The following is a 23,658-nucleotide window of genomic DNA, read 5'->3' on the forward strand; positions in this document are numbered from 1 at the left end:
ACAAAATACCCCGGAGCCTTCATCACCATCACAGGTGACCTCAACCACGTCTCTCTCTCCAGACTCCAGCAACTCCCCCATTAGCCACAATGTTAGGGAAAAATCTTCAAATCCTCTTCAAACCCACCCAACTTTCAACCTCTTCACCTCCATCATAGTTTGACCTACAGACATCATTCCATCTTTGAAGAAGTTACAAGACTTTCAACTATTCAGCATGTATTCTCTCTCAATGACTCAGTGATTTCCAGTCTGACAGCCTGGAATTCCACTGGTTGCACGTACGTTGTTGCTCCGTGCTCCCTCATCTGTCGACCCCCACCAGCTGCGTTTTGAGTGCAGCACCGCGCAGCACTGCCAGACAGCTGGAGTTGCGACAGAGGAGTTCCCACGATAATCACAGAAACGTGCGACCGCAGCTATACGTATGTGTTATAAACACAATAAAAACAGACAAAAGGTTAGTGTTCCCAACCGAAGGATTAGAAGAAGGATTTGTCTCTTTTTTTATTAATTTTTGTGCTGGCGTCAACACGGAGTGTTTTATTATGAAAATTAACCGGATATTATGTTGTTGTTTCGGTGTGTGACTTCCTGTCTGCTCTGTGATGAATTCGGCTGAATTGCTGCGTCGTGCTCTGGCATCCGGCAGAAAAAGAAGCCTTACGTATCTGCTCTGGAAGGCTCCGGACTGCCGGAGCTGGGACAGAGCAGATACGCAACGCAGCGGAGCCAGTGGAAGTTAACAGATAGACTAGAGTGAAACCTATCAGCTCTGCTGCTGTGACTCAGCGGAGCCGGACCGGACACATAGCTGGTGGAATCTAGGGGTTACGTATCTGCTACGGAAAGTCCGGACTGCCGCAGCTGCAACAGAGTAGATATGCAATGCAGCCGAGCCAGTGGAAGTACACACATAAAGGCCCTTTCACACCGCGGACGTAACGAATAAACGACACGAAATTGCGAAATATTCGCTGCCGAATATTTCGTATCAAAGCCATTCAAACCGGCGGCGACGCAAATAAGCGACAGATGCGACAGACGCGCCGCGCCAGTTCATTCAGAAAATGATGGATTCAGCAACATCATCAAGTGACGATGAGCTTGTCCTCCGCCTCCTCACCTACAAAAAAAAGAGGAGATTTTGGATCCATCCACTCCTACAAGCCAGGGAAAGAGATGGGGAGTTCCATTGCCTTGTCCAAGAGCTCAAGCTGTATCATGGCCGGTTCCGGACATATTTTCGGATGTCCGTGGGACAATTTGAGACGCTTCTGGGGCTTCTAGCGCCGCACCTGAGGAAGCAGACTACTAATTACCGGGACCCTGTCAATCCCGAGCAGTGTCTGGCAGTGTGTCTAAGGTAAGGTACAAAGCTGTAGCTAAAATACTATAGTGTGCCATATTATATTGTATTATATATTATTATCAGGGTTTTTCCTGGGGTTTTTTTTTTGTGTTTGACACCGGCTTCCTTCTCCTTTCAAACGGGGCAGAGCTCCATGGGAAACATTACTAGAGACACAGCATTATATTATATTATATTACATTACGTTATATTTATTATATTATGGAGACGTAAATTATAAAGATGAGACAGGAGAGGGGGGTGAGTTGAGTTTACGCTCCACAACAATTGACACAAACAACTCTGGTAACTAGGCAACCGTACAGGCATATCCCATAAACCCTTGCTCTTAAAGGTATATGGATCCATAGACATATAGGCTGTGTCCAAATTCAGGGGCTGCATCCTTCGAAGTGCGCATTCGAAGGCCAGTTACGTCACAACGCTGCGCGAAGGCTGTCCAAATTCGAAGGCTGCTCCACATGCAGCCCACAAATGCAGCCTTCTTTTCCCTCTTTTTGGAGGACGGACCGCTACTATCCTTCGCGGCCTCCCATATCCCAAGATCCTTTGCGCGCCGCTGCTCAGTCCCGGGAAAAGAGAACAATGGCGACATCAAGTGGCGCGGACATGACATATAAATGTAAGTAATGGGTTTATACTCGGTTTTTACTCATTTGAACATCCAACGCCAGATATGTTAAACTTCAGATGTAACTTAAAACCTCCAAATTTTAACTTTCAGTTAAAATACGTGACGCTGGTAATGCATTAGCATACGGCATAAGTAAGGCCGGCAGAAGTAAGGCCTTAAAAGCCTTCACTTTCAAAATGTTAGACGTTCAGGTTGACTTATCTTATTGTGACGAGATTTTATTTTTACTTCGTGTACATAAATGGACCAAGATGAACAAATTTAGATTAGGCTGTGATCCCTGCTTTATTTCCAAACTGTAAAACTGTAAAGTCTAGTTAAACGTTTGGATTGAATGAAGAGCTAAGTTTAGGATCATCATCATCATCAATTATAATAATAATTATTATTATATTTTTGCTGTATCAGAACCCTTTTGTCTGTTGATATAACACAACACGTGTTTTACATGTCATTTTGTTTTAGGGAGCAAGGAGCAAACAGAGCAGTTTATAAGGGTCAGAAGTCAGAACGACCACTTGTTCACGGGAGCGAAGCACTCCGCTGCTGTTGGGTGGAGGTAAGGCAATAATAAATTGCCCATTTGTCAGTGTCCTGAAGTCACTTTTTTGTAAATCTTTGCATCCCTGTGTTAATGTGATTCTGTGTTGACCTTTTCTCTTGCTTCTCTCTGTGTTTAGAATAATTATAGAAAAAATGGGCCTGCAGGGAAAGGTCGAGCCCCTGCAGGCAAAAAAAAAATGGGATAATTTAAAGAAGAAATATAAGGTAGGTGCAGGTGTGAATGATGATGTGGAAACTACATTTTATTTGTTTTACCATACAATTTAATAAATACTTTGCTGAAAATTGCTGACGTGATTGATTTCCACTGCCTTAGGATTGCAAATATCCAGCGAGTGGAGAGGGGGTCGGCGGGAAGCCAACCGCTGCCACTTGGCCCTGGTTTGTCCTCATGGACGAGGTGTTGGGACAGAGGCCGTCCATTGCCCCCCCCCCCCCCCCGTCCTGATTGCCTCGTTGCCTGAGGACACACCAGGGCCAAGTGGAGTGGTTGAGCAGGAGGAGGATGAAGATGAGGAGGAGGAGAGTCAGCCTGGGCGGAGAAAGAGGAAGAGGGAGGATGACTTGTTAACCCTAGTGAGGGAGGACATGAGGCTGCAGAGGGAGGCAGAAGAGAGGAGTAGTGCCAGGATGGACAGGTTGCTCTCGCTCCTTGAGCGCTTGGCTGAGCGCTGATTTTTTTCTTTTGACGATCATTTATTCTGTTCATTTGTTCTAATTGTTCAATGTTCTAATTGTTTGTTATTTATTTTATTAATTAATTAAATATTGTCATTTTTCACACGTTGTCTATTCCATTTAGTATTCACAAGGTTTTTAAAACATCAAACCTTTCTTTCACTTTCTGTCCCATATTGCACCTTCAGCATACTAAATATAGTTGTTATTCGCCAATGGGTTAATGTTTATTTTGTAATGTTGATACAGAAATGAATGTACACAATAGATTCGAAACAAAACAGACTTTAATGCAACAAACATAAAAACATTAAACATTAATCGGCACTGGCCAACAAATATCTCATTTTGAGTGAGAGGGAATAGTCTGTCAAGGCAGTGTGGCACACAGGCACACTTCCAACAAAATCTCCTCACTGAGCAGGAGTCCCTGGCAGTGCTGCTGGGTTGGATGGGATGCCACAATAAAGACCCTGGTGTCAGTGGGACATCATCTGGGGTGGTATTCAGGGTGTTTGGGGGGTGTAGTCTCCACTGTCCACCGCATCATCCATCAACAGGGTTTGCAGGGCTGACTCGATCGACGGCTGCCATGTCACTAAGAATTTTTTAAGAAAGAGGAAAGAATTATGATTTCATAATGTGAGCATAATAATAATAAAGACTTACAACAAACAAATCTATCAACCAAACACTTTAAATTGGAATAATGCCTTTAAGATTATTTTACTTGCCAACTAAAGATAGTCGTGGTCGGGGATCACCTCCTCCAGGGCAGACACCTCCGCAGACAGCTGGTCCCGCCATGGAGCACCACTGGTTGCCTCCAACATCCCCTCCCCCTCATCCTCCGGCATGACGTCCTGCAGCTCATCCTCTGGGGGCATGATGTCACCTGCCCCCAGGCAGATGTTGTGCAGGACCGCACAAGCTGTTATGACCTGAAATGAAAAAAAAAATTCATTAATTTTCATTTACTCTGCTTCAGTACTCAAAGAAACAAAAAAAGACTCCTGTTGTGTTATGACGTACCTGAGGTACAAAGGTGTGGTGCACCTCCAGCGCTTGCAGGAAGATGGACCTGAACCTGGTCTTCATCATTCCAAAGGCACGCTCAATGATAGAGCGTGCCCTGGAATGATGGACATTAAAGCGCTGGGGTCCCACACCTTGTACAGGCCGCTTGTAGGGAGTGATGAGGGGGAGGGGATGTTGGAGGCACGGGTACCCGCCGTCTGCGAGGATGAAGTGCCCTGGAGGAGGGTAGATAGCCTGCCTGTACAGTGGGCTGTGCCGGAGTACTCTGGAGTCGTGCACCGACCCCGGCCAGCCCACGTACGTGTCCATGAAGCGGCCCTGATGGTCACATACTGCCTGCAGGATGATGGAGGAGAACAGTTTTCTGTTCTTGTAGCAGTGACCATCAGGGCCGCTTGGTGGCTTGATCCTCACATGGCAGCCGTCGATCGCTCCAGCAGCTTTTAAAAAAGCTCTATGTCTTGCCAGCCCTGCAAACCCCCGAGTTACTGCAGCCAGGTCTTCAGCGGTCTTTGGGAGGTGGATGACCTTGTGGCGAATGGCCACCACCTCCCCAGTAACTCGGTGGACGATCCAGTGGATGGTGGAGCGAGGCATCCCAAACACCCTTGAGACCACCCTGTATGACGCCCCACTCGCCAGCCAGAAGAGGAACACCAAGGTCTCTATTGTGGCACCCCATCCGTGTCTCCGATCCTGCTGGAGAAGGTTCAGCAGCACTGCCAGGGACTCTCTGCTCAGCCGGAAATCCTGCCTGGTGTCCCCGTCCTCGAAAAACCTGTCGAGGACGGGAACAGCCAGGTTGACCCTGCAGTACAGGGGTCTGGTCTGGATTGGGAAGGGAGAGGCAGAACAGGGGAAGAAAAATGGTTAATTAGACAATAACTACATAATTTTAGTTAATAAGATAATTCTAGTTCATTTTAGAGCTTTGGTAGATAATGCTGAATCTGTTTATCAATCCACTTATCAGTCTATCTTCTCAATCTGGTTTTGATGATTCATGACAAAATATTTAATATTAAATTAAGCTCAGGGTTCTTTAACTATTAATCAATTGTCAAGGTTATATGGCATTAACCATATGTGCCGTTCTACAGTTTATATGTCTAGCATTAACGTAATGTATTGGTATGTTAATGACCCCAAACTGTTAGCTAGCTAATAATGATAATAATAACATTACCATTACTCAGCCGGAGATACACCAGCCGCCGGCGGCGCCGACGGAGCCGACGGACCCGCATCACCTCTTCCTCCAACATGAGGAAGATTAAAAAGATTAAAAAGAAATGTAAAACATCTAAAGCCTCAAACATCTTCGTCTCCAACTCTTCTGTCTTTGTTAATTATCTGTCTTTCGCGGGCCTGGGCTGCAGAAATCGTGACGTAAGGGTAAGGGCGGGAACATCTGGTGACGCAACCAGGAAATACTCCGAAGGCTAGACCGTCCAATTTAACAACAGTTGACGCGGCCGTCGAAGGACTCTCCGAAGGACCCGGCCTTCGGAGTCCACAAAGGCTGGGTCCTTCGAAGGATGCAGCCCCTGAATTTGGACACAGCTGCAGTCTTTTCCTGCTCTGACTGCAGCTGGGAGGGACTGTTGCGCGAGGACTGGGCCACCTGTGAGTGCTTTGGGACGGTCCCACGGCAGCACCCACTGCTCGTTGAACGATACATGCTTTCACGTTAGAGTCTCCATAAGTCTCCAAATACACCAGAAAAAGTCGCTAGATTTGTCGCTAGTCGCTTCAGAGCCACAGTCTGCTCGGTGTCCCTATTCATACATTTCACCACCATTCGAAAGTAGTCCCGTGTCAGAACTTCCAGGAACTTATATTCACTGGGCATGTTACATTGAGGTTGGGTCGTAGGACCCAAATGCAGAGAACGGAGACATGAAGTTAGTGAGTAAGGATTTATTGGTACAAACTAGTTCTACTTGAGGGAAACGTAAACAAGAAGACCAGGTTTGCAGGCAGGCAGGCAAGCAGGGTTGAATGGATTCGGCGTAGAGGAACTCAGGAGAGCAGGTGAGCAGGAAGCAGAGCAGAAAGGCGCTAGAGGTTTCTGCAGATGAGCCGACAAGGATAAAAGCATTAACACAAAAGCAAACACAGAAACAAGAAATACTTAGGGCTATCTAGAAATAATAACGAGTGGCACAACGTAGTCACCATACGGGACGTGATAATCTAAATTTGAAAATTTCCCCATAAGAATGAATGGGAAAACACCTCCCAAACTCCTGCAAGTCTAGAAAAAAGTATAATGTTTCTGGCCAAAATATAACAGGAGTAACAGTAACAGGAGACATTGCTGAACTCTGCGATGTGTTTTTTATTTCTGTAGAGTGAAAAATGAGGGAGCTAGAGCGAGAGACAAAACAGGTACCATCTGCTCTCCTCCAGAAATTTAGGCTCAAAATTAACATTGCGGCTTATGGGGGAGTTGCTAGAGTGCTTGTCGCTCTAGGGCTTCTACAGCCAAAAGTGTAAGTCCTACATCTGAAATAAGACCTTCAACTGAAAGCCAACAACATTTCTTACATGTCTATGTATATATTGTTTATGTGAAGTAAAAGATGTGGGACCCAAATCAAGCTGAAGAGAATTTTTTCAAGTTTTTCCAGCTGCTCTCCACTCTAGCAATCATGTGACCCACTCTAGCTCACGCAATACACACCCACTATAAAATCTGAAGATGAGCTAACAAACCTTAAAACTAAAACTGTGGTGATTTCAAAACCGTAAGAGATTTCAAAAAGCTGAATACATGCCGAATAGTTCAAAGTCTTGTAACTTGGAGAAACTAGAAATTATGTCTGTAGCTCAAAGTATGAGGGACGAGAAGAGATTGAAAGACGGGTGGTTTTGAAGAGGATTTGAAGGTTTTCCCATTCACTTCCATTGTAAAATTTATTTATTTATTTATTAAAAGCTGAACAGTTACAACGCTGAAAATTACAAGGCTGAAAGAGCTTCAATAGCTGAACAGTTTCTCTAGCTGAACGTATGCTGAAGTAGTAGCAGAATGAAATCTGAAAAATTCCCCAGAAGAATGAATGGGAAAAATTTTGCAGAAAAAGCTGAATATATCCAAAAGTATAATAGATAGAAACGCCAAACATAACCAGCCAACAAAAAGCTGAACATTTTGATGATTGAGTGGTTTCCGTAGCTCAAAATTTGTAGGAGGAGAAGCGAGCTGAAAAACGTACGTTAGAAGAATAATAAAAAAAACTTTAATACATTTTTTTTTAAAAACTGGAACAGTCTCTAACTGTGTCTGTCTGCTGTTTGGTGCAGAGCAGGTAGTGTACAGTGTTTCTCTGTGAGCTTGTCTCTACAACGGACACATTTCACATGATTTGATCCACCTGCTCTGCACCAAACAGCAGACAGACACAGTTGGAGACTAGCTGGTGAACATAGCGGAGCATTCAAACATCAACATGATTACAGTCCATCACTAGCTCATATCTGAAACTACATTATTTGTGAACAAGAACTTCAATTTATTTTGAGTTTAGCAAAGACCAAAGACCACAGAAAAAACCTTTTGAAGAACTTTTACCCCTGTCTAAACCTCTCATCCCCACTGGGAGGAGCTAAAGACAGTGAGGGAAGGCAGGAGGCGTGTTATCCAAAAACAGCTCTTCCCTTTATTCACTCCACTGACTCAACTCAGCTGTTAAGTGGATGAAACTTACTTCTCATCAAAACATGAAGATCCTTATTCTCTTGCTTCTCTCGTGCCACTTTGCATTCTCAGGTAAGATAACTTTCCTTGAATTACTTCCTGAAAGCAGTTTATGAAACACAAAACAGTTCACCAGTAAACTAGTGACCTGAAGCTGGAGGCTGCCTATCTTTATATTTCAGATCAACGAGTCTGCCCAGCTCAGGGTTCAGATAATATGAAAATGTATTAGGATGTGCCTCTATAGTTCCTAAGAAACTTTGATTTGTGTTTAACTTTGGAACAAGCACAGATCCAAGTCTATTGTCAGGAACATACTATAGTCCTAAAGCCTGTATTACTGTGCTGTGTTACTGGAGGCTGTATGTTGTAAGTATGGGGTTAAACATAGGGGACAGAGGACTTCAGGCATCATACCAGCATTTTTCTACAGTTTTGATATCTGTATATGTAGAATATGTCACAAACACGAACACATGTGGTCAGTTTATTTCCAGTGCACTCTCTTTCTTTTACTTTCACTTTCTCTTTGTTGAACCCTCTCGTTCCCCCTCCAGCTTCCTCACTCTTTCAGCAGGGAAAAAATAAATTACGTCATCATGTGTTTCTAGAATTATCTAGAAAGTCAAACTCCATGTAAACAGACACGGCAGGCATGAGCAACGCAGCTGCCACGCAGTATACAGGCATCCAGTGTGTACAGCCTGTTCAGGTCGATGTGGACTGACATTGTTGTCACAGAATTGTTCTTTGTTTTTTATGGGGTGCAGGAAGAAAAAAAGCTTCTTTATGACGAGGCAGTTATAGAAGACGATCAGTTTTATTGCCCTGTCATAGGATCGGAGCAAATGTCATGAACAGTAGAGACAGTATTCACAGCATATCTGTATATACATATTAACCGTGTAATCTCTACTGAAGGTCACATATTATATTAAAATGTGGATACTATTTTTATACCACTTAACCAGCACCACCACAATCATCCTCACTCAGAAATAGTCATGGATATAGACCAAGTCATGAAGTGAAGTCACTGGTAACGGCAATATCCCAGACACCCTTACAAATCGTGTGATATTAAGAGTTGTTGCATCATGAGGAGAAACTTAATCAACCTTGTGAAATGGTTATGGTAAATTTTGAATCACTGCTGCCTTCTTGTAAATTCCGCATTAAGTACAATACATTAAGATGTTTCTTTCTTTGTCAGAATCTCAGATTTTTAGATTAAATAAATATTTAAGAGACCCATGGGAATGAGTAAAAATATCATTAAATCTCATGCATAGATTATTAGATGGTCTTTAGAATCATTTACCAAAAAGTGTCCCAATTCAGCTGATTCTACCATCACACAGTTTAACCACAAAACCCAGGGTGTGAACTGTGGAGGAGCTTGACTTGACATTAGACAATTATTGATGTATGGTTCATTCATGAGGGTGATTTATAACAAACTCACTTTTGAAAGATAGTGATGAAGTGATGAAGACAAAACCAAACAGCAGAGAAGGTGTTAACATGCTGCATGACATAGCATACATCAGACAGAAATCACACATGTAACATATCCCTTTGCATTCATTACAGTTACTGTAGCTTCAGCATTGATCAGCTCAGCTGTTTACACAAATGAGCAGTGGTTGTGGTTAATCATAATGTACACCTGCGTTAACAGTAGGATGACAGATTTTTAATGAAATAAATCAAAATCAATTTTATTTATATAGCCCAAAATCACAATCACAGTCAGTGGACTTTACAATCTGTACAGTGAACAACCTCCTCTGTCCTTAAATCCTCATATCAGTATCAGCTGTTCTGTTAGCTTCATAGCTTGTTCAAGATCACACTCTAAATCATCTCTCGAGCATGGCTCTCTTTTAGTCCCTCAATAAGGTCTTTGCACTCAGACACTGATAATGTTGGGCTTTGTAAACCCTGTGTGTCAAAAATCGTTCGTCTGAAAGAATTCCCCTAATGTTGACGAGTAAAAATCTAAACTTTGTTTGTCCTGGATGGAGCTCTTTTTGCACTTCCACAAACCTTGTGTGTCTGCTGCTGCCTCTAATGAAACTGTGTATATTGTTCACTGTATCAAAGAATGTGCTAACGTGCTGAGACACCTTTGATGCTGTACAAAGTCCCAAATTCAGTCTGTGAGAGTTACAGTGGACATTCACGGCTCGAGGAAAAGATTGTTTTAGAATCACATGCACACCTCCCTTTTTCCCTGACATAACGGAGGTGCCATCAAAACTAAAGCCAACGCACAAAGATGGGTCAAGTTGGAGTGGATCAATCACCTGTAATATCTTCTCTGAAACACTTGTGTCCATGAACGTGTCCATGATGAGAAGCACCTTGATTTTCCATTCTTGACAGTGTGGGCAAATACCTCCAAATTTGGCTGTGAAGGTGGTTCATCAATTGCAGATAAATTGGCTGGTAAACCTGCATCAGGCTCTGGCTCAGGGGAGCAAACGGCTGGGCCAACCATCTTGTGAGTGATTTAGGCTGAAGAACTGGGCTGGGTGGACTCGGTCGATGGAGGCAGGGGAGTGTTTGTTCTCATTAAAGAACTTTGTTGTGGCAGTAACGTTACATCAGCTGAATTCCAGCTACCTAGCTGGCCGAGGGCAGCCCAGAGAGGCCAGTCAGAATCATAGCGACCAATTTCTTTCCTGATCAGAGGCTTCCTTCAACTTGTTTCAACAAATTAAACACACACAAGTCAACAAAAAGTGTATATATTTTTTTCATTTTTGTATTTTCTGTAATAAAATGTATTTTGATCAAACTTGGCTGGGTGGGCAGGTCACCTGGTATCATATTTATGATTAGTGTTATTTATAAGCTCCTTTGTTTGTCCTGCAGTGCTACACTCCCTGAAGCATTTCATAACTGCATCAACTGGAATCCCAAATCTCCCAGAACTTGTGGTGACAGTAGAAGTTGATGAACTTCTGGTGGGGTACTGTGACAGCAACAAAAGGATGGATGTAAAACAGGACATTGCTAAATCATTCTTCACAAAGAATCCTGAGCGGTTGGAGCAGTACAGACAAAGATGTTTCCAGGTTTTGCCAAACTTCTACAAAGCCTACACGAACATTTTGATGCGTCTCTTCAACCAAAGTGGAGGTACAGTATGTAACATGTTATGGCCTGTTTAACTTTTTATTGTTCTGCATCTTAGTTGTAAAGTGACCCAGGGCCTCAAGATACCAATCAGTTCAAACTCTAACATCATTTTACACACAACCTGAAATAGAAATTTCAAAATCAGTATCAGTCTGTCACTGAAGGAGCTGCCCAGTGCTGTGATAGTGAGCTGCAGGGGGTGAGACTCCTTCACCAGCAGCGATGACGGCTTATCCATCATCCTGCTCAATCCCACCACCTGCACTGGGTCAAGAGGGCATCCCAGGATGGAGCTGGCCTTCTTGATAAGTTTTTCATGTCTTTTCCTATCTGCTGCCGAGATGCTGCTGCCCCAGCAGACTACTCCATAGAAAATGGCTGATGCCACCACAGAGTCATAGAAAGTCCTCAGGAGTGCCCCCTGTACTCCAAAGGACCTGAGCTTCCTCAGCAGATGGAGTCTGCTCTGACCTTTCTTATATGTTGCTGCAGTGTGATCAGTACATGAGATTCATGTAAAGCATACCATCATAGCAGTTTGCCTTCAGTGGTCCAGCCACTAGCTGTCATTCATCATGCCAACATCAACCAGCTGCTAGTTTGACTTGTTGCTGAAGCTGTTAAACACAAACTACTGATAATAATCTGATGATTCATGAACGCACACAACTCAAAAAATAGCAGTCATCACACAATGTGCAATGTTTTTAAGATCATCTTATCACTGAATGTTTCATCTGTGAATCAGTGTTAATTACAGTCTCTGTGTCTGTCTCAGGTGTCCATGTTTTACAAGAGATGGAGGGCCTTGAGTGGGATGATGAGACTGGAGAAGTCAAAGAATACACTCAGTGTGGTTATGATGGAGAAGACCTCTTGTCATTGGATCCAAATACATTTACATGGATCGCTCTAAGACCTGAAGCTGTCAACATCACACTGAGATGGGACGCCAATAAAGATTTAACAGAAAACTATAAGATTTTTTTTACTCAGATTTATCCAGAGTGGCTGAAGGAGTATGTGGAGTATGGGAGGAGCGTTCTGCTGAGAACAGGTAGAATCACCTGACCTGATGTAGTTTATTAGACACAATGATCTTCATATAGGCTGCTCAGACTGAACGGTCATTATTAATTAACTAATTATTAATCCAACCTGTCTGACATCACCTTTTTTTGTAGTGGTTACATTTGTTTGAGTCCAAACCAATCACAGACATCTTTGGGTGACATTACTCATCATCAAAGCTCAGACTGTGATGCCACAGTTAGCTTAAGGAAAAGTGATTTTACAGTTTCAGTGTTTCAAATAGAAATAGTTCCACTGAACATTGACACTGTGATTGACGACCTTACTGTGATTCATCAGAACAGACAGACATTGTTTTTGTCTGACTGTAGTGAGTGTCTTTAGAGGTGGTGTAGTTCCCTCCTCTGTCTGTATACAAATCATGTGGAGGCTGTGTAGCAGATGTGTTGTTATGTACCTGTCATTATTACACTGTGGTCTGTATACATAGATCACATTACTGTCCTCCTGCTTTTCAAAAAATTAATATTTAGTCGGCCGACGGATACTATTACAAACTGTCACAATCATTTTTAATGTTTTAAAAAGTTTGCAGATGTTTCTTAAGGAACAAAATGCATCCATTACATTTGTTCGACATCTGCTTGGAAGCACTTTCACACCTTCTGTTTTTGATTCCAAATATAATTTCTTCATCTTTCTTATACCTTGTTTATTTTCCTCTCTCTCCCCTCTTTAATATCTCTCTCTTTACTCTCCAGAGCTTCCCTCAGTGTCTCTCCTCCAGAAGACTCCCTCCTCTCCAGTCAGCTGCCTCGCTACAGGTTTCTACCCTCACAGAGCCTCACTCGTCTGGAGGAAAGATGGAGAGGAGCTTCATGAGGAGGTGGACCAAGGAGAGATCCTCCCCAACCACGATGGAACCTTCCAGATGAGTGTTGACCTGAACCTTTCATCAGTCACACCTGAAGACTGGACGAGGTACGACTGTGTGTTTCAGCTCGATGGTGCGAAGGACGACATCACCAAACTTGAAAAATATAGGATCAGGACCAACTGGGGTAAGAGTGAGATCATCTTGGGGGAAAAAACAGCGATAATAAACTAATTAAATGTTTTAATTTGTTCTGACCTGCTTCATTTGCACCAGACTTATTGTATTTTATTCAACAGTGAAGCCCAGTGACATGACCGTCCTCGTCACTGCTGCAGTGGTTGTTCTTGCTCTCATCAGTGCTGCTGGATTCATCTTTTACAAAAAGAAGAAAGGTGAGAGAGAAAAAGGAAAGATTTCAGTACTTTGATTTCAGTCTTTCAGTTGATTTTTTGACTCAAAAAATTCTCAGGTCAAAAAATTAAAACAAGCATCAGAGAAAGGAAATACAGTCAGCACTAAACAGACTCAGTATAAACAGATACTCAGTTTGAGTGAGTAGAAGTACTACTACTGTTTCCTGTATTTATTGTTTATAAAAGTTGAATACAGAATGTTTGTTTCTGACCTACAGGTCCTGACAACAGCGTAGAGCTCTCTGAACAGCTGAATCCAGAGACCTGAATGACAAACACACTCAGTGACTCTCCGGGTGTCACTTTATTTAGCTTTGCAGAACTAAAAGACAGTAAAAGATGGCTTTTTGCAATTACAGCGAAGTAATATATGAAACTGTTTTCTTTCCGTTACAAATAGTTTGTTTTTAAGGAGTTGTTAATGACCAATTAAGCTAAAAAGAGATGCCCATCCAACCGTTTCATTCGACCTGTATGAAATGATCAGACAGGCTACATCGGGCCTCTTCAACTACCTTTTTAGGACATTGAAATGAAGTATTTTTGTGACTAGCAACGGAAAAAACTAATGAATGGGCTAATTAGCCACCAAAGAAAATGATCAAATGGCTGGAATGAGGTTGTTAAAGGGCCACATCTGGCCCACGGGCCACCAGTTCAATAGGTCTGGGCTACATGTTTATCTACCCACTGCTAAAGCTATAAGCAAGCTAACAAGAATGGCAAAGAAGAAGCAGCCAGAATTTCCCAATGCTAACATGCTAGCTTGACAGTGGTGAGTACTGACATTAGCCATGTTTGTTATGTTACGGTCATCTAACTGTAGAGCAAGGAATATCTGTCTGTTTGTCTGTCTGTTTGTATGTAGGCTAGGCTATATGTTATTCGCATCATCTACTTCATACTCAGCAGGTTTGTTGCTGGGGACTGAACGAAGTGCAGTGTCAAAGTTGTAGAAATTTGGACAAACGACATGTTCAATATCAAAACATTTTGAATAAACTGCAAACATCGCTGTGTGCAGCAGCGGGGGCGAGGATTCAGATCTCTGGCTTCATGGTTCTGCAGACTGAGCAGTTACAGTGTAGATATAAGGCTGGGTCATACTGCAGAGTTTCTGCTGTTTCTTTGTTTCTTTGTCTGTTTGTTTGTTGTTTGATTGGCTGAGTGAAGGATTTAAAGGCAGCTTAAAGATGCTTAGGTCAGGGTTAGAGAATAGTGTCTCCCGTCAGAGGGCTCAGTAGATTTGTAGTGGCACAGTCTGATACCCACTGAAGTTCAATGATGGGTCAAAACATCATTTAACATGAATTCTGTGCAACCAACTGTTGGCACATTTTATTGTGTATTGATTGTTGATGAATTTTCGTTCTGATCTGATTAACCCAGGTGAGGAAGGAGATTCAGGAGACGTGATGCCTCACGTTGAAGTATTTGATGAAACTCACTAGTCTGTCTTTAAAGGCCGACATTAGTTACAAACTATTCTAACTCTAACTTTACAACTTATACACTGATCAGTTTATAGAAAACATGTATAGTAATTGTGTAGTAAGACATTTAGTGATGGTCGACGTTTAAGTCATGTGACCGTGATGTAGTCTCTTTATAGCTTAACATTAGTTTTTTACTAATAGAGATTTAATTTAGGCTTTGGAAATCACAAAATGTGTGTTCATCTGTGAATATTATCTTGATGAACAAAACATGTAAGAATCATAAACTTGTGTTTGTCACTGAGATTATTTTCTGCGATATTCTAAAATCAAATTAAAAAATCCCGTAGACTTCTTGTGGAGGGAATCAGGACAATACTAACTTCAGGGTTAGCTTCCAAAAATATGTTATTGCTGCAGCACTCTATAGATGGGAGAATATGGAGTTTGGTCTATCATGGAGCCAGTGCGTCTCTCGTATGAGCGGTGAGCAGAGTGGGAGATGTATATGGACAAATTTACAACTATGAATTTATGAGACTAAACATGTAAATTCCTTTACATTGATGAACATGAATGAATGTTAAACTCAAATGTGGTGTTCTTTCTTTTTGTGCTGATGTGTGTCTTTTCAATAAAGTCCTCAAATTTTTAAAAAGTTTGGTTCACATGCTCATTTGTGACGACACTTCAATATATTACCTGAACATTCAGTATTCTCACAGAGGATTTGAATGAGAAGATTGATATCAATGTTACATTTTGTCTAGGGGAAGGAAGCTGCATGTTATCTTGTTGTTGGTAAGTCAGAAAGTAATTGTAAATCCAGTGTTTAGGCATTCTGTGAGTAGGGTTAGTTGAAATATTTAATCTTGTCTACATACCTTTTGTGTAAATTCTTGGGAAATTGTTGATGCTGAGTGGCCATTAGTCAGTTTTGGCCAACTCAGCTGTGGCGAATAGGCTTGATTGCAGGGAGGAGCTAACCCTGCATGAGGTAAATCTAGCACATAAGGGCTAGTCACTACAGCGTCAGCTGCAGCGTCCGGACAGCTGAACGAAGACTTAGGGAGTCTCTCTGTGGAATTCCAGCAAGGGAGTCCAAGTAATTCACTGTTCACCATCCATCGCAGCCATGAGTCCAACCCAATCCCAGTTAGGACATCAAACCGGGGAAGATTCCCCGGAGACCCATTGCTTGAGGCTGTAACCCAGCCAATCTCTGTTACCCAACATTCTCCACCGGTACTGAACTCAAAGTACTAGGGGGGCTATGGAGCTGCCAGTCTGCAGTCAAGAAGGCGGACACCATTTCAGCCTATGCCTCCCTGCAGACTCTCCACTTCCTGGCCCTTACGGAGACCTGGATCACCCCAGAAAACACTGCCACTCCAGCTGCCCTCTCAACTGCCTACTCATTCTCACACTCCCCAAGACAAACAGGTCGAGGAGGAGGAACTGGACTCCTCATCACTTCCATGTGGTCCAACCAGGTCCTTCCCCGTGGACCACCTACTGAGATCTGCATTTGATTTCCATGTTGTCTCTGTCACTCTTCCTTTCAAGTTCAACATTGTGGTGATCTGTCACCCTCCCAGTCCTAAGCTGCTCCCCTGATGATGGCACACCACTCGTTGTCCTGGGTGACTTCAGTATCCCCCCAGAGAAGCTGCACTCATCTGAATTCATTGACGACTTCTCCACATTTGACCTCACACTCTCCCCCTCTCCACCCACCCATCGGGCTGGGAACCGACTTCACTTTGTCTTCACAAGGTCCTGTAGTACCTCGGCACTCTCTGTTACCCCGCTCACTGTGTCCGGCCACCACTTTGTCACTTTCTCTCTACCCTTGAAGTCCACCACCTTCCTCGCCCCTACACCTCACACGGTCACCACCCGCCGCAACCTGAAATCCCTCTCTCCTTCCACTCTCTCCTCAACTGTTCTTTTCTCACTACCATCCACAGAACAATTCTCTCTAATGTCCACCGAGGAAGCCTCCTCCACTCTGTTATACTCACTCATCACGTCATGCTGATGACCTTGCTCACTACCACCACCTCCTCTCTGACATCACCTCAACTGTATCAGCAGCCAAATCTGCCTTCTACCTATCAAAGATCAACTCCTCCCCCATGTTCAACGTCAATACATTTTGACTAAACAGAATTATATTAGAAAGAACAAGAACTTTCACCTCATAATGAAATAAAACAGGGATGGATTTATGGGAGCTCCCATTAAAGCAGTAAAGTCACACACATGTGGCGGTCTCTAATACATCACCAACAACCATTATTTAATCACAAATAATGAATTTCTCAATTTTATGACTCTTTTTACATTAATGATATAAATAGATAAGTGTGGTGAAAGACATGGAGCAAGTAATTAAGTGAAGTCACTGGTTTACGGCAACATGCCAGACTCTCTTACAAATGGAGTGATTTTAAGAGTTGTTGCATCATGAGGAGAAACTTAATAAACAGCTGCGGCAAATTTGAAATCATTAAGGAATACATTAAGATGTTTCTTTCCTTGTAAAAAGTGTCATCATCGCTGTAAAAGCCTGTTACTTCTCTGGAGACAGAAGAAAGCGGAGAAAGTCGCCGGACTCCCTTTAAAAAAGCTCAATTTTGAAACATGTTGCATTGGGAGAAACTGTATACATTTTGTGAAAAGCCGTATACAACACATTCTTGAATATTTGAGCGTACTTGTTAATTAGGCAAATGTAATACATGAAGATATTTCTTTCTTTGTGTAGAAAAAGGTTCATATCCATTTGTTCTAATGAGCACTGGTGACTCAAGACAAAGCTAGAACACCTGATGAGCCAACAGTGACAATGGGCTCAACTTCACCAATAAGACACATTAAAATTTCATGTCAGCAATTTTTCACAGGCTTCTTGGACATTTATTCATTATTTTATTGTAACAAATCACACAATAATATCTACATGTAATGCAAAAGTATGACAGATTTGATGATAACACACAGGCTTCTTGGACTTTTATTGCTCAAACCGTTCAAATCAAAGAGTTGTTGTGGTGTTTAGACTCCAGTCATAAAGGGCTGCTGTATCTTTTCAAGCCACCAGATGTCAATATGCTGCAGCGTGTGAAGCCCAAAAGCTCCATAAGGCTTCATCCGCCTATCTCTAGTTCAGACTCAACTGAATTAGTGACTGTACACAGGGGCGGTTCCTCGTATGGACAATATGGGCAGCCGCCCAGGGCGCCATTTGTGGAGGGGCGGCATGAGCGCCAGCAAACCCAAGGTGGCAATTTAGATGTAAGTGTGGTATCAAATGTAAAGTACTGGAAGAATTTCATAAAGCCTATCATATCATCTACAGTGCTGTAGAACTGTGCTTGTCTATCATGTTCAAGCTTTTTGACACGTTCAACAGAATCATATTAAACAAAGGAGGTCATTTCATATTACTGTGAGAGCTACAGGTTACCACCTACGTCATTGATTTTTCACACAACCCACCACACTTGTTCTCCCTCTCCACTTCATGACATCAAGGTTGAGTTTGTTGTGTCTGCTGTCATGAGGAAGAAGCGTTTCAACAAGTGCTTTTAGCAATGTATTATTGCTGTGTAGTGGCATCATTTAACTTAATCATACAGATTTACTGTCTTTTCTGTAACTATACAGCTTATAAATTCAGACAGCCTGGATCATCCTCGTAAACATGTACAGAGGCTTAGTCCTCAGCAGTGGCCTGGGTTTAATTTCAACCTGTGGCCGTTTGCTGCATGTCACCCTCTCTCTCTCTGTCCCCCTTATTTCCTGTCAAAACTCTAAGCTATACCATCTGAATAAAGGTTAAAAGTCAAAAACAGAACATGTCTATGTATTTTTAGCGTTGGTACACCTTAACCAAATGTATTCCAACATAAACTCTCCGAGCCTGACCTTTCCATAGAACAATCACTCTCTGTCAGGAGTAAGCAAATCAGTAGTATGACTTTGCATAAGAGAAAAACAACATTAAACACCAAGTTGGATGGCAGTATCAAAACCTGACTGCAGAAAGTAGTATATAAAGTAGTATATAGAGTATATAAATATAAATATATATATATGTATAAATATATATTCTCTGATCAAGCTCAAAAATATAAATAATAATTGTTTATTTTTTATCAATTTACAAAATGCAAAGTGAGCGAACAAAAGAAAAATCTAAAACAAATCAATATTTGGTGTTACTACCCTTTGCCTTCAAACCAGCATCAGTTCTTACACTTGCACAGTCAGGTCTATGATCAACCAATTATACCAAAAAGGTGCTAAAGATCATCAGTTTCACATATAGGTTGAAACACAGTCATTCACTGAAACAGACACAGCTGTGTAGGAGGCTTAAAACTGGTTGAGGAACAGCCAAACTCTGCTACCAAGGTGAAGTTGTGGAAGACAGTTTCATGTCACAGGTCATACACCATGGCAAGACTGAGCACAGCAACAAGACACAAGGTTGTTATACATCAACAAGGTCTCTCCCAGACAAAGATTTCAAAGCAGACTGGGGTTTCAAGATGTGTTGTTCAAGCTCTTTTAAAGAAGCAAAAAGAAATGGGCAATGTTGAGGATCGTAGATGCAGTGGTCAGCCAAGGAAACCTAGTGCAGCAGATGAAGAACACATCAAGCTTATTTCCCTTCGAAATCAGAAGATTTCCAGCAGTGCCATCAGCTCAGAACTGGCAGAAACCAGTGGGACCCAGGTACACCCATCTACTGTCCGGAGAAGTCTGGCCGGAGAAAAAGCGATACCTCTGATATGGAAACAAGGCCAAGCGACTCAACTATGCACGAAAACATAGGAACTGGGGTGCAGAGAAATGGCAGTAGGTGCTCTGGACTGACGAGTCAAAATTTGAAATTATTGGCTGTAGCAGAAGGCAGTTTGTTCACCGAAGGGCTGGAGAGCGGTACAGTAATGAGTGTTCGCAGTCAACAGTGAAGCATGGTGGAGGTTCCTTGCAAGTTTGGGGCTGAATTTCTGAAAATGGAGTTGGAGATTTGGTCAGGATTAATGGTGACCTCAATGCTTAGAAATACAGGCAGATACTTATCCATCATGCAATACCATCAGGGAGGCGTATGAAACATACAGCCAATGTCATTAAGAACTATCTTCAGCGTAAAGAAGAACAAGAAGTCCTGGAAGTGATGGTATGGCCCCCACAGAGCCCTGATCTCAACATCATCAAGTCTGTCTGGGATTACATGAAGAGACAGAAGGATTTGAGGAAGCCCACATCCACAGTGTCCACATGTGGCTGTGGTTAGTTCCCCAAGATGTTTGGAACAACCTACCAGCCGAGTTCCTTCAAAAACTATGTGCAAGTGTACCTAGAATGATTGATGCTGTTTTGAAGGCACAGGGTGGTCACACCAAATATTGATTTGATTTAGATTTCTCTTCTGTTCATTCACTGCATTTTGTTAATTGATGAAATAAACTATCAACACTTCCATTTTTGAAAGCATTCTTAGTTTACAGCCTTTTTTCACACCTGCCTAAACCTTTTGCACAGTACTGTATATACAGTATATATTTATATATAGGTATATATAAATAAAGTGCATATAGTAGAGTAGAAATATGAACACCCTCAAACATACTAAATTCTGGTCACAAGCAACTTCTAGAACAACTAAGCCTCTAATGATGATGAGACAAAAGTTTCTTTGGTTTGCTGCCTACATCCCTGATTTCTCTCTCTCTCTGTCCCCCTCATTTCCTGTCAAAACTCTAAGCTGTCCCATCTGAATAAAGGCTGTAAGTCAAAAATAGGACATTTCTATGTATTTTTAGCATTGGTACACCTTAACCAAATGTATTCCAACATAAACTCTCTGAGCCTGACCTTTCCATAGAACAGACACTCTCTGTCAGGAGTAAGCAAATCAGTAGTATGACTTTGCATAAGAGAAAAACAACATTAAACACCTAGTTGGATGGCAGTATCAAAACCTGACTGCAGAAAGATCAGAGTATACATATATATATATATATATATATATATATATATATATATATATATATATATATATATATATATATATACATATATACATACTGTATATATATGAGTAGAAATAAAGTCTAGAGTAGAAATATGTACACACTCAAACGTAATCATTCTGTACGTACAAAATATCAACGTGAGGTGACTATGTTCATGGTGGCGTTGTACAATTACAGCAGAGTTAAGCAATTCAATTGAACTGAAACTTGCCCCATGTAAAGATAAAGATCAAATTTTCTTTCATGTCCTTCTGAGATCCTGCATCCTCATATGGGGGAATTACATTGTGGGTTTTATGCACCTTAAGCTTCAGTCTGCTAGACTTTGACCTATCGTCCCCATTCCTGTACACCTCTTTCTGTCACATGGTGGTAGTGAAAGCATAATAGATTAATCAGTGCAAAAACAAGATAGCTGCCATCTCAGCTAGGACTTTCAACAAGCAATGCCAAGAGAAAAGTGGTACAAAATTTCATCAAATGTTTTGGCTGATACTTGTTAATTTATGCCAAATAACAACTGTATTTTGATCAATCTTAATAGAAGGTAGTTGTTTAAGGACATTGGGATTTTATTATCATTCATGTAAAGAAAAAGTGAAGGAAAATCAACAGCTTGAGAAGATTTGTGAAGAAATCAACAGTTTCCAAGAGTATAAATAGTTTTTGCATGTACTACAAAATAGTCTATATTGATTGTTATTCTTATATTGCTACGATACATTTACATGGCATATTTCTTTATCAAGAGCAGAAAGATTGTTGAATGCATTAGTTAGACAAAACTCTGAGGTGAAGGATTTGTCTGATGTGATGCTGATGATCCTGGAGTGGAACAACTAGGCTGGACACACTGGATGCGTCTCGCCTATTTCTACCGCTATACGCGACCACCATAAGACCTGGTGAAAAAGCAAAATAAAACAAATATTTTAATTACACACATATACATGAAACCTCTCTTTTTTAACCCTTTTAACTTAGATTATTACTGGCAATCTCCCTACTAGAGTGCTTTATGTTATTAAGTATGTAACTTTACATATTTATTTGCGTTTTAAAACTTTAATTATAGAAAAAGGCGGCATTAATATACAAGAAACACATTTTATAGTTAAGCTTCTTTCATATTACATCTACTGCAATAATTGCAAATTAAGTATCTCTCAGGTAAAAATGTTAATGATAACACCAAACTCTGTATAGTCACGTAATGCTAAAGCAAGGGCTAATCAAGAAGAAGAAGCACCACTCAAACCCATCATCAGCAGCATTAACTCAGTTACCTATAACATATCCAAGCATCTAGCCAGTATCCTAGCTCCTTTGGTCTGTAACACTCAACACCACATCTAAAACTCAAGGATTTCGCCAACAAGGTGAGAGAAATAACACACACGAGAAATAACAAGAAGAGGTTAAGATGGGGAAGAAATGCCTGCTACAGGACAGCACTTTGTCCGGCAGAACCAACTTCACCCGAGATCACATTTGTGCCTTACTTGACCTCTGTCTGATGACCACCTACTTCCAGTGAAGTGAAGGTTTCTACAGACAGAAGCATGGCTGTGCCGTGGGCTCACCAGTGTCCCCAATAGTGGCCAACCTCTACATGGAAGAAGTTGAGAGCAAAGCTCCTTCACAGGAACTGCTCCTAGCCACTGGTTCAGGTATGTGGACGACACCTGGGTCAAAATCAGAGCAATGGAAGTGGAAGCCTTCACAGAACATATAGATACTGTGGACAATAACATCAAGTTCACACAGGAAGATGTCAGAGGAGACAGTCGGCCCTTGTTGGACTGTACAGTACACATTGAAGAAGACAGAAGCCTCAACATTGAGCACATCAGGGGATCACTTAAAACCTGTGGCTACCCAAACTGGACCTTTGTCAAAACCGCTAAAAGATCCAGAGCACACAGAGAGGAGGAGATGGACAAACATAACAACATCGTCGTTCCCTATGTTGCAGTAACATCTTAGAAACTCAGGAGGATCTTTAATAGACATCATATCCTAGTTCACTTCAAACCCACCAACACGCTGAGGCAGAAACTTGTCCATCCTAAGGACAAAACACCAAGGTATAAACAGAGTAATGTAGTTTATGCTGTTCAATGCAGCCAGGACTGCACAGATTTGTTCATTGGGGAGACAAAACAACATCTTCATAAACAAATGGCACAACACAGGAGGGCCAACTCCTCAGGTCAAGACTCTGCTGTCCACTTACATCTTAAGGAGAAAAATCATTCCTTTGAGGAGAACAATGTAAACATCTTGGCCAGAGAAGACAGATGGTTTGAAAGAGGAGTAAAGAAATCCATCTATGTCAAACTGGAACGAACGTCTTTGAACAGAGGAGGTGGCCTAAGACATTACTTATCACCCACCTACAATGCTGTACTGAATTCTCTCCCCAGACAGCTTAACAACCATTCACGGGTTAAGTCAAAGACCCACAAGTGGCCCTAATAACTCTGAAACTCAGAGCTCACACGTGTCCTTAACGACTCTGTAAGGACACTCCCACACAGAGTTTAAAAGCCTGCAACTCCCCTCCAGTTAGTTAGAACTGAAGAAGCCTCTTGGATGAGAGGTGAAACGTCTTCAAGGAACTGAAACAAGTCCAGTTGCCTACGATACAGCACTTAGAAACACTCAGTCAAAACTACTAAGACACACATTATGCAGTAACTCAAAAC

The 23,658-nt window shown here is 41.9% G+C and overlaps 1 protein-coding gene across 1 annotated transcript; it reads left to right on the forward strand.

Moving 5' to 3' along the window:
• The first annotated feature begins 7,956 nt into the window (after positions 1 to 7,956).
• On the forward strand, positions 7,957 to 15,533 carry LOC140994057 (class I histocompatibility antigen, F10 alpha chain-like). The gene is made up of 6 exons (XM_073463643.1): positions 7,957 to 8,061; positions 10,870 to 11,136; positions 11,915 to 12,193; positions 12,930 to 13,229; positions 13,342 to 13,437; positions 13,677 to 15,533. Exons 1-6 carry the CDS (start codon positions 7,989 to 7,991, stop codon positions 13,724 to 13,726), a joined length of 1,065 nt encoding a protein of 354 aa, XP_073319744.1. The 5' UTR covers positions 7,957 to 7,988; the 3' UTR covers positions 13,727 to 15,533.
• The last annotated feature ends 8,125 nt before the right edge of the window (positions 15,534 to 23,658 follow it).

The sequence above is a fragment of the Pagrus major genome, chromosome 3 (genome assembly GCF_040436345.1).
Source record: "Pagrus major chromosome 3, Pma_NU_1.0".
Lineage (NCBI taxonomy): Eukaryota > Metazoa > Chordata > Actinopteri > Spariformes > Sparidae > Pagrus > Pagrus major.

Excerpts from the sequence above, each read along its gene's own strand:
- LOC140994057 (XM_073463643.1), top strand. The coding sequence starts at position 7,989 with ATGAAACTTACTTCTCATCAAAACATGAAGATCCTTATTCTCTTGCTT. Across the intron at positions 8,062-10,869 it reads GTGCCACTTTGCATTCTCAG|TGCTACACTCCCTGAAGCAT; the intron begins GTAAGATAACTT and ends TTTGTCCTGCAG. Across the intron at positions 12,194-12,929 it reads GAGCGTTCTGCTGAGAACAG|AGCTTCCCTCAGTGTCTCTC; the intron begins GTAGAATCACCT and ends TTTACTCTCCAG.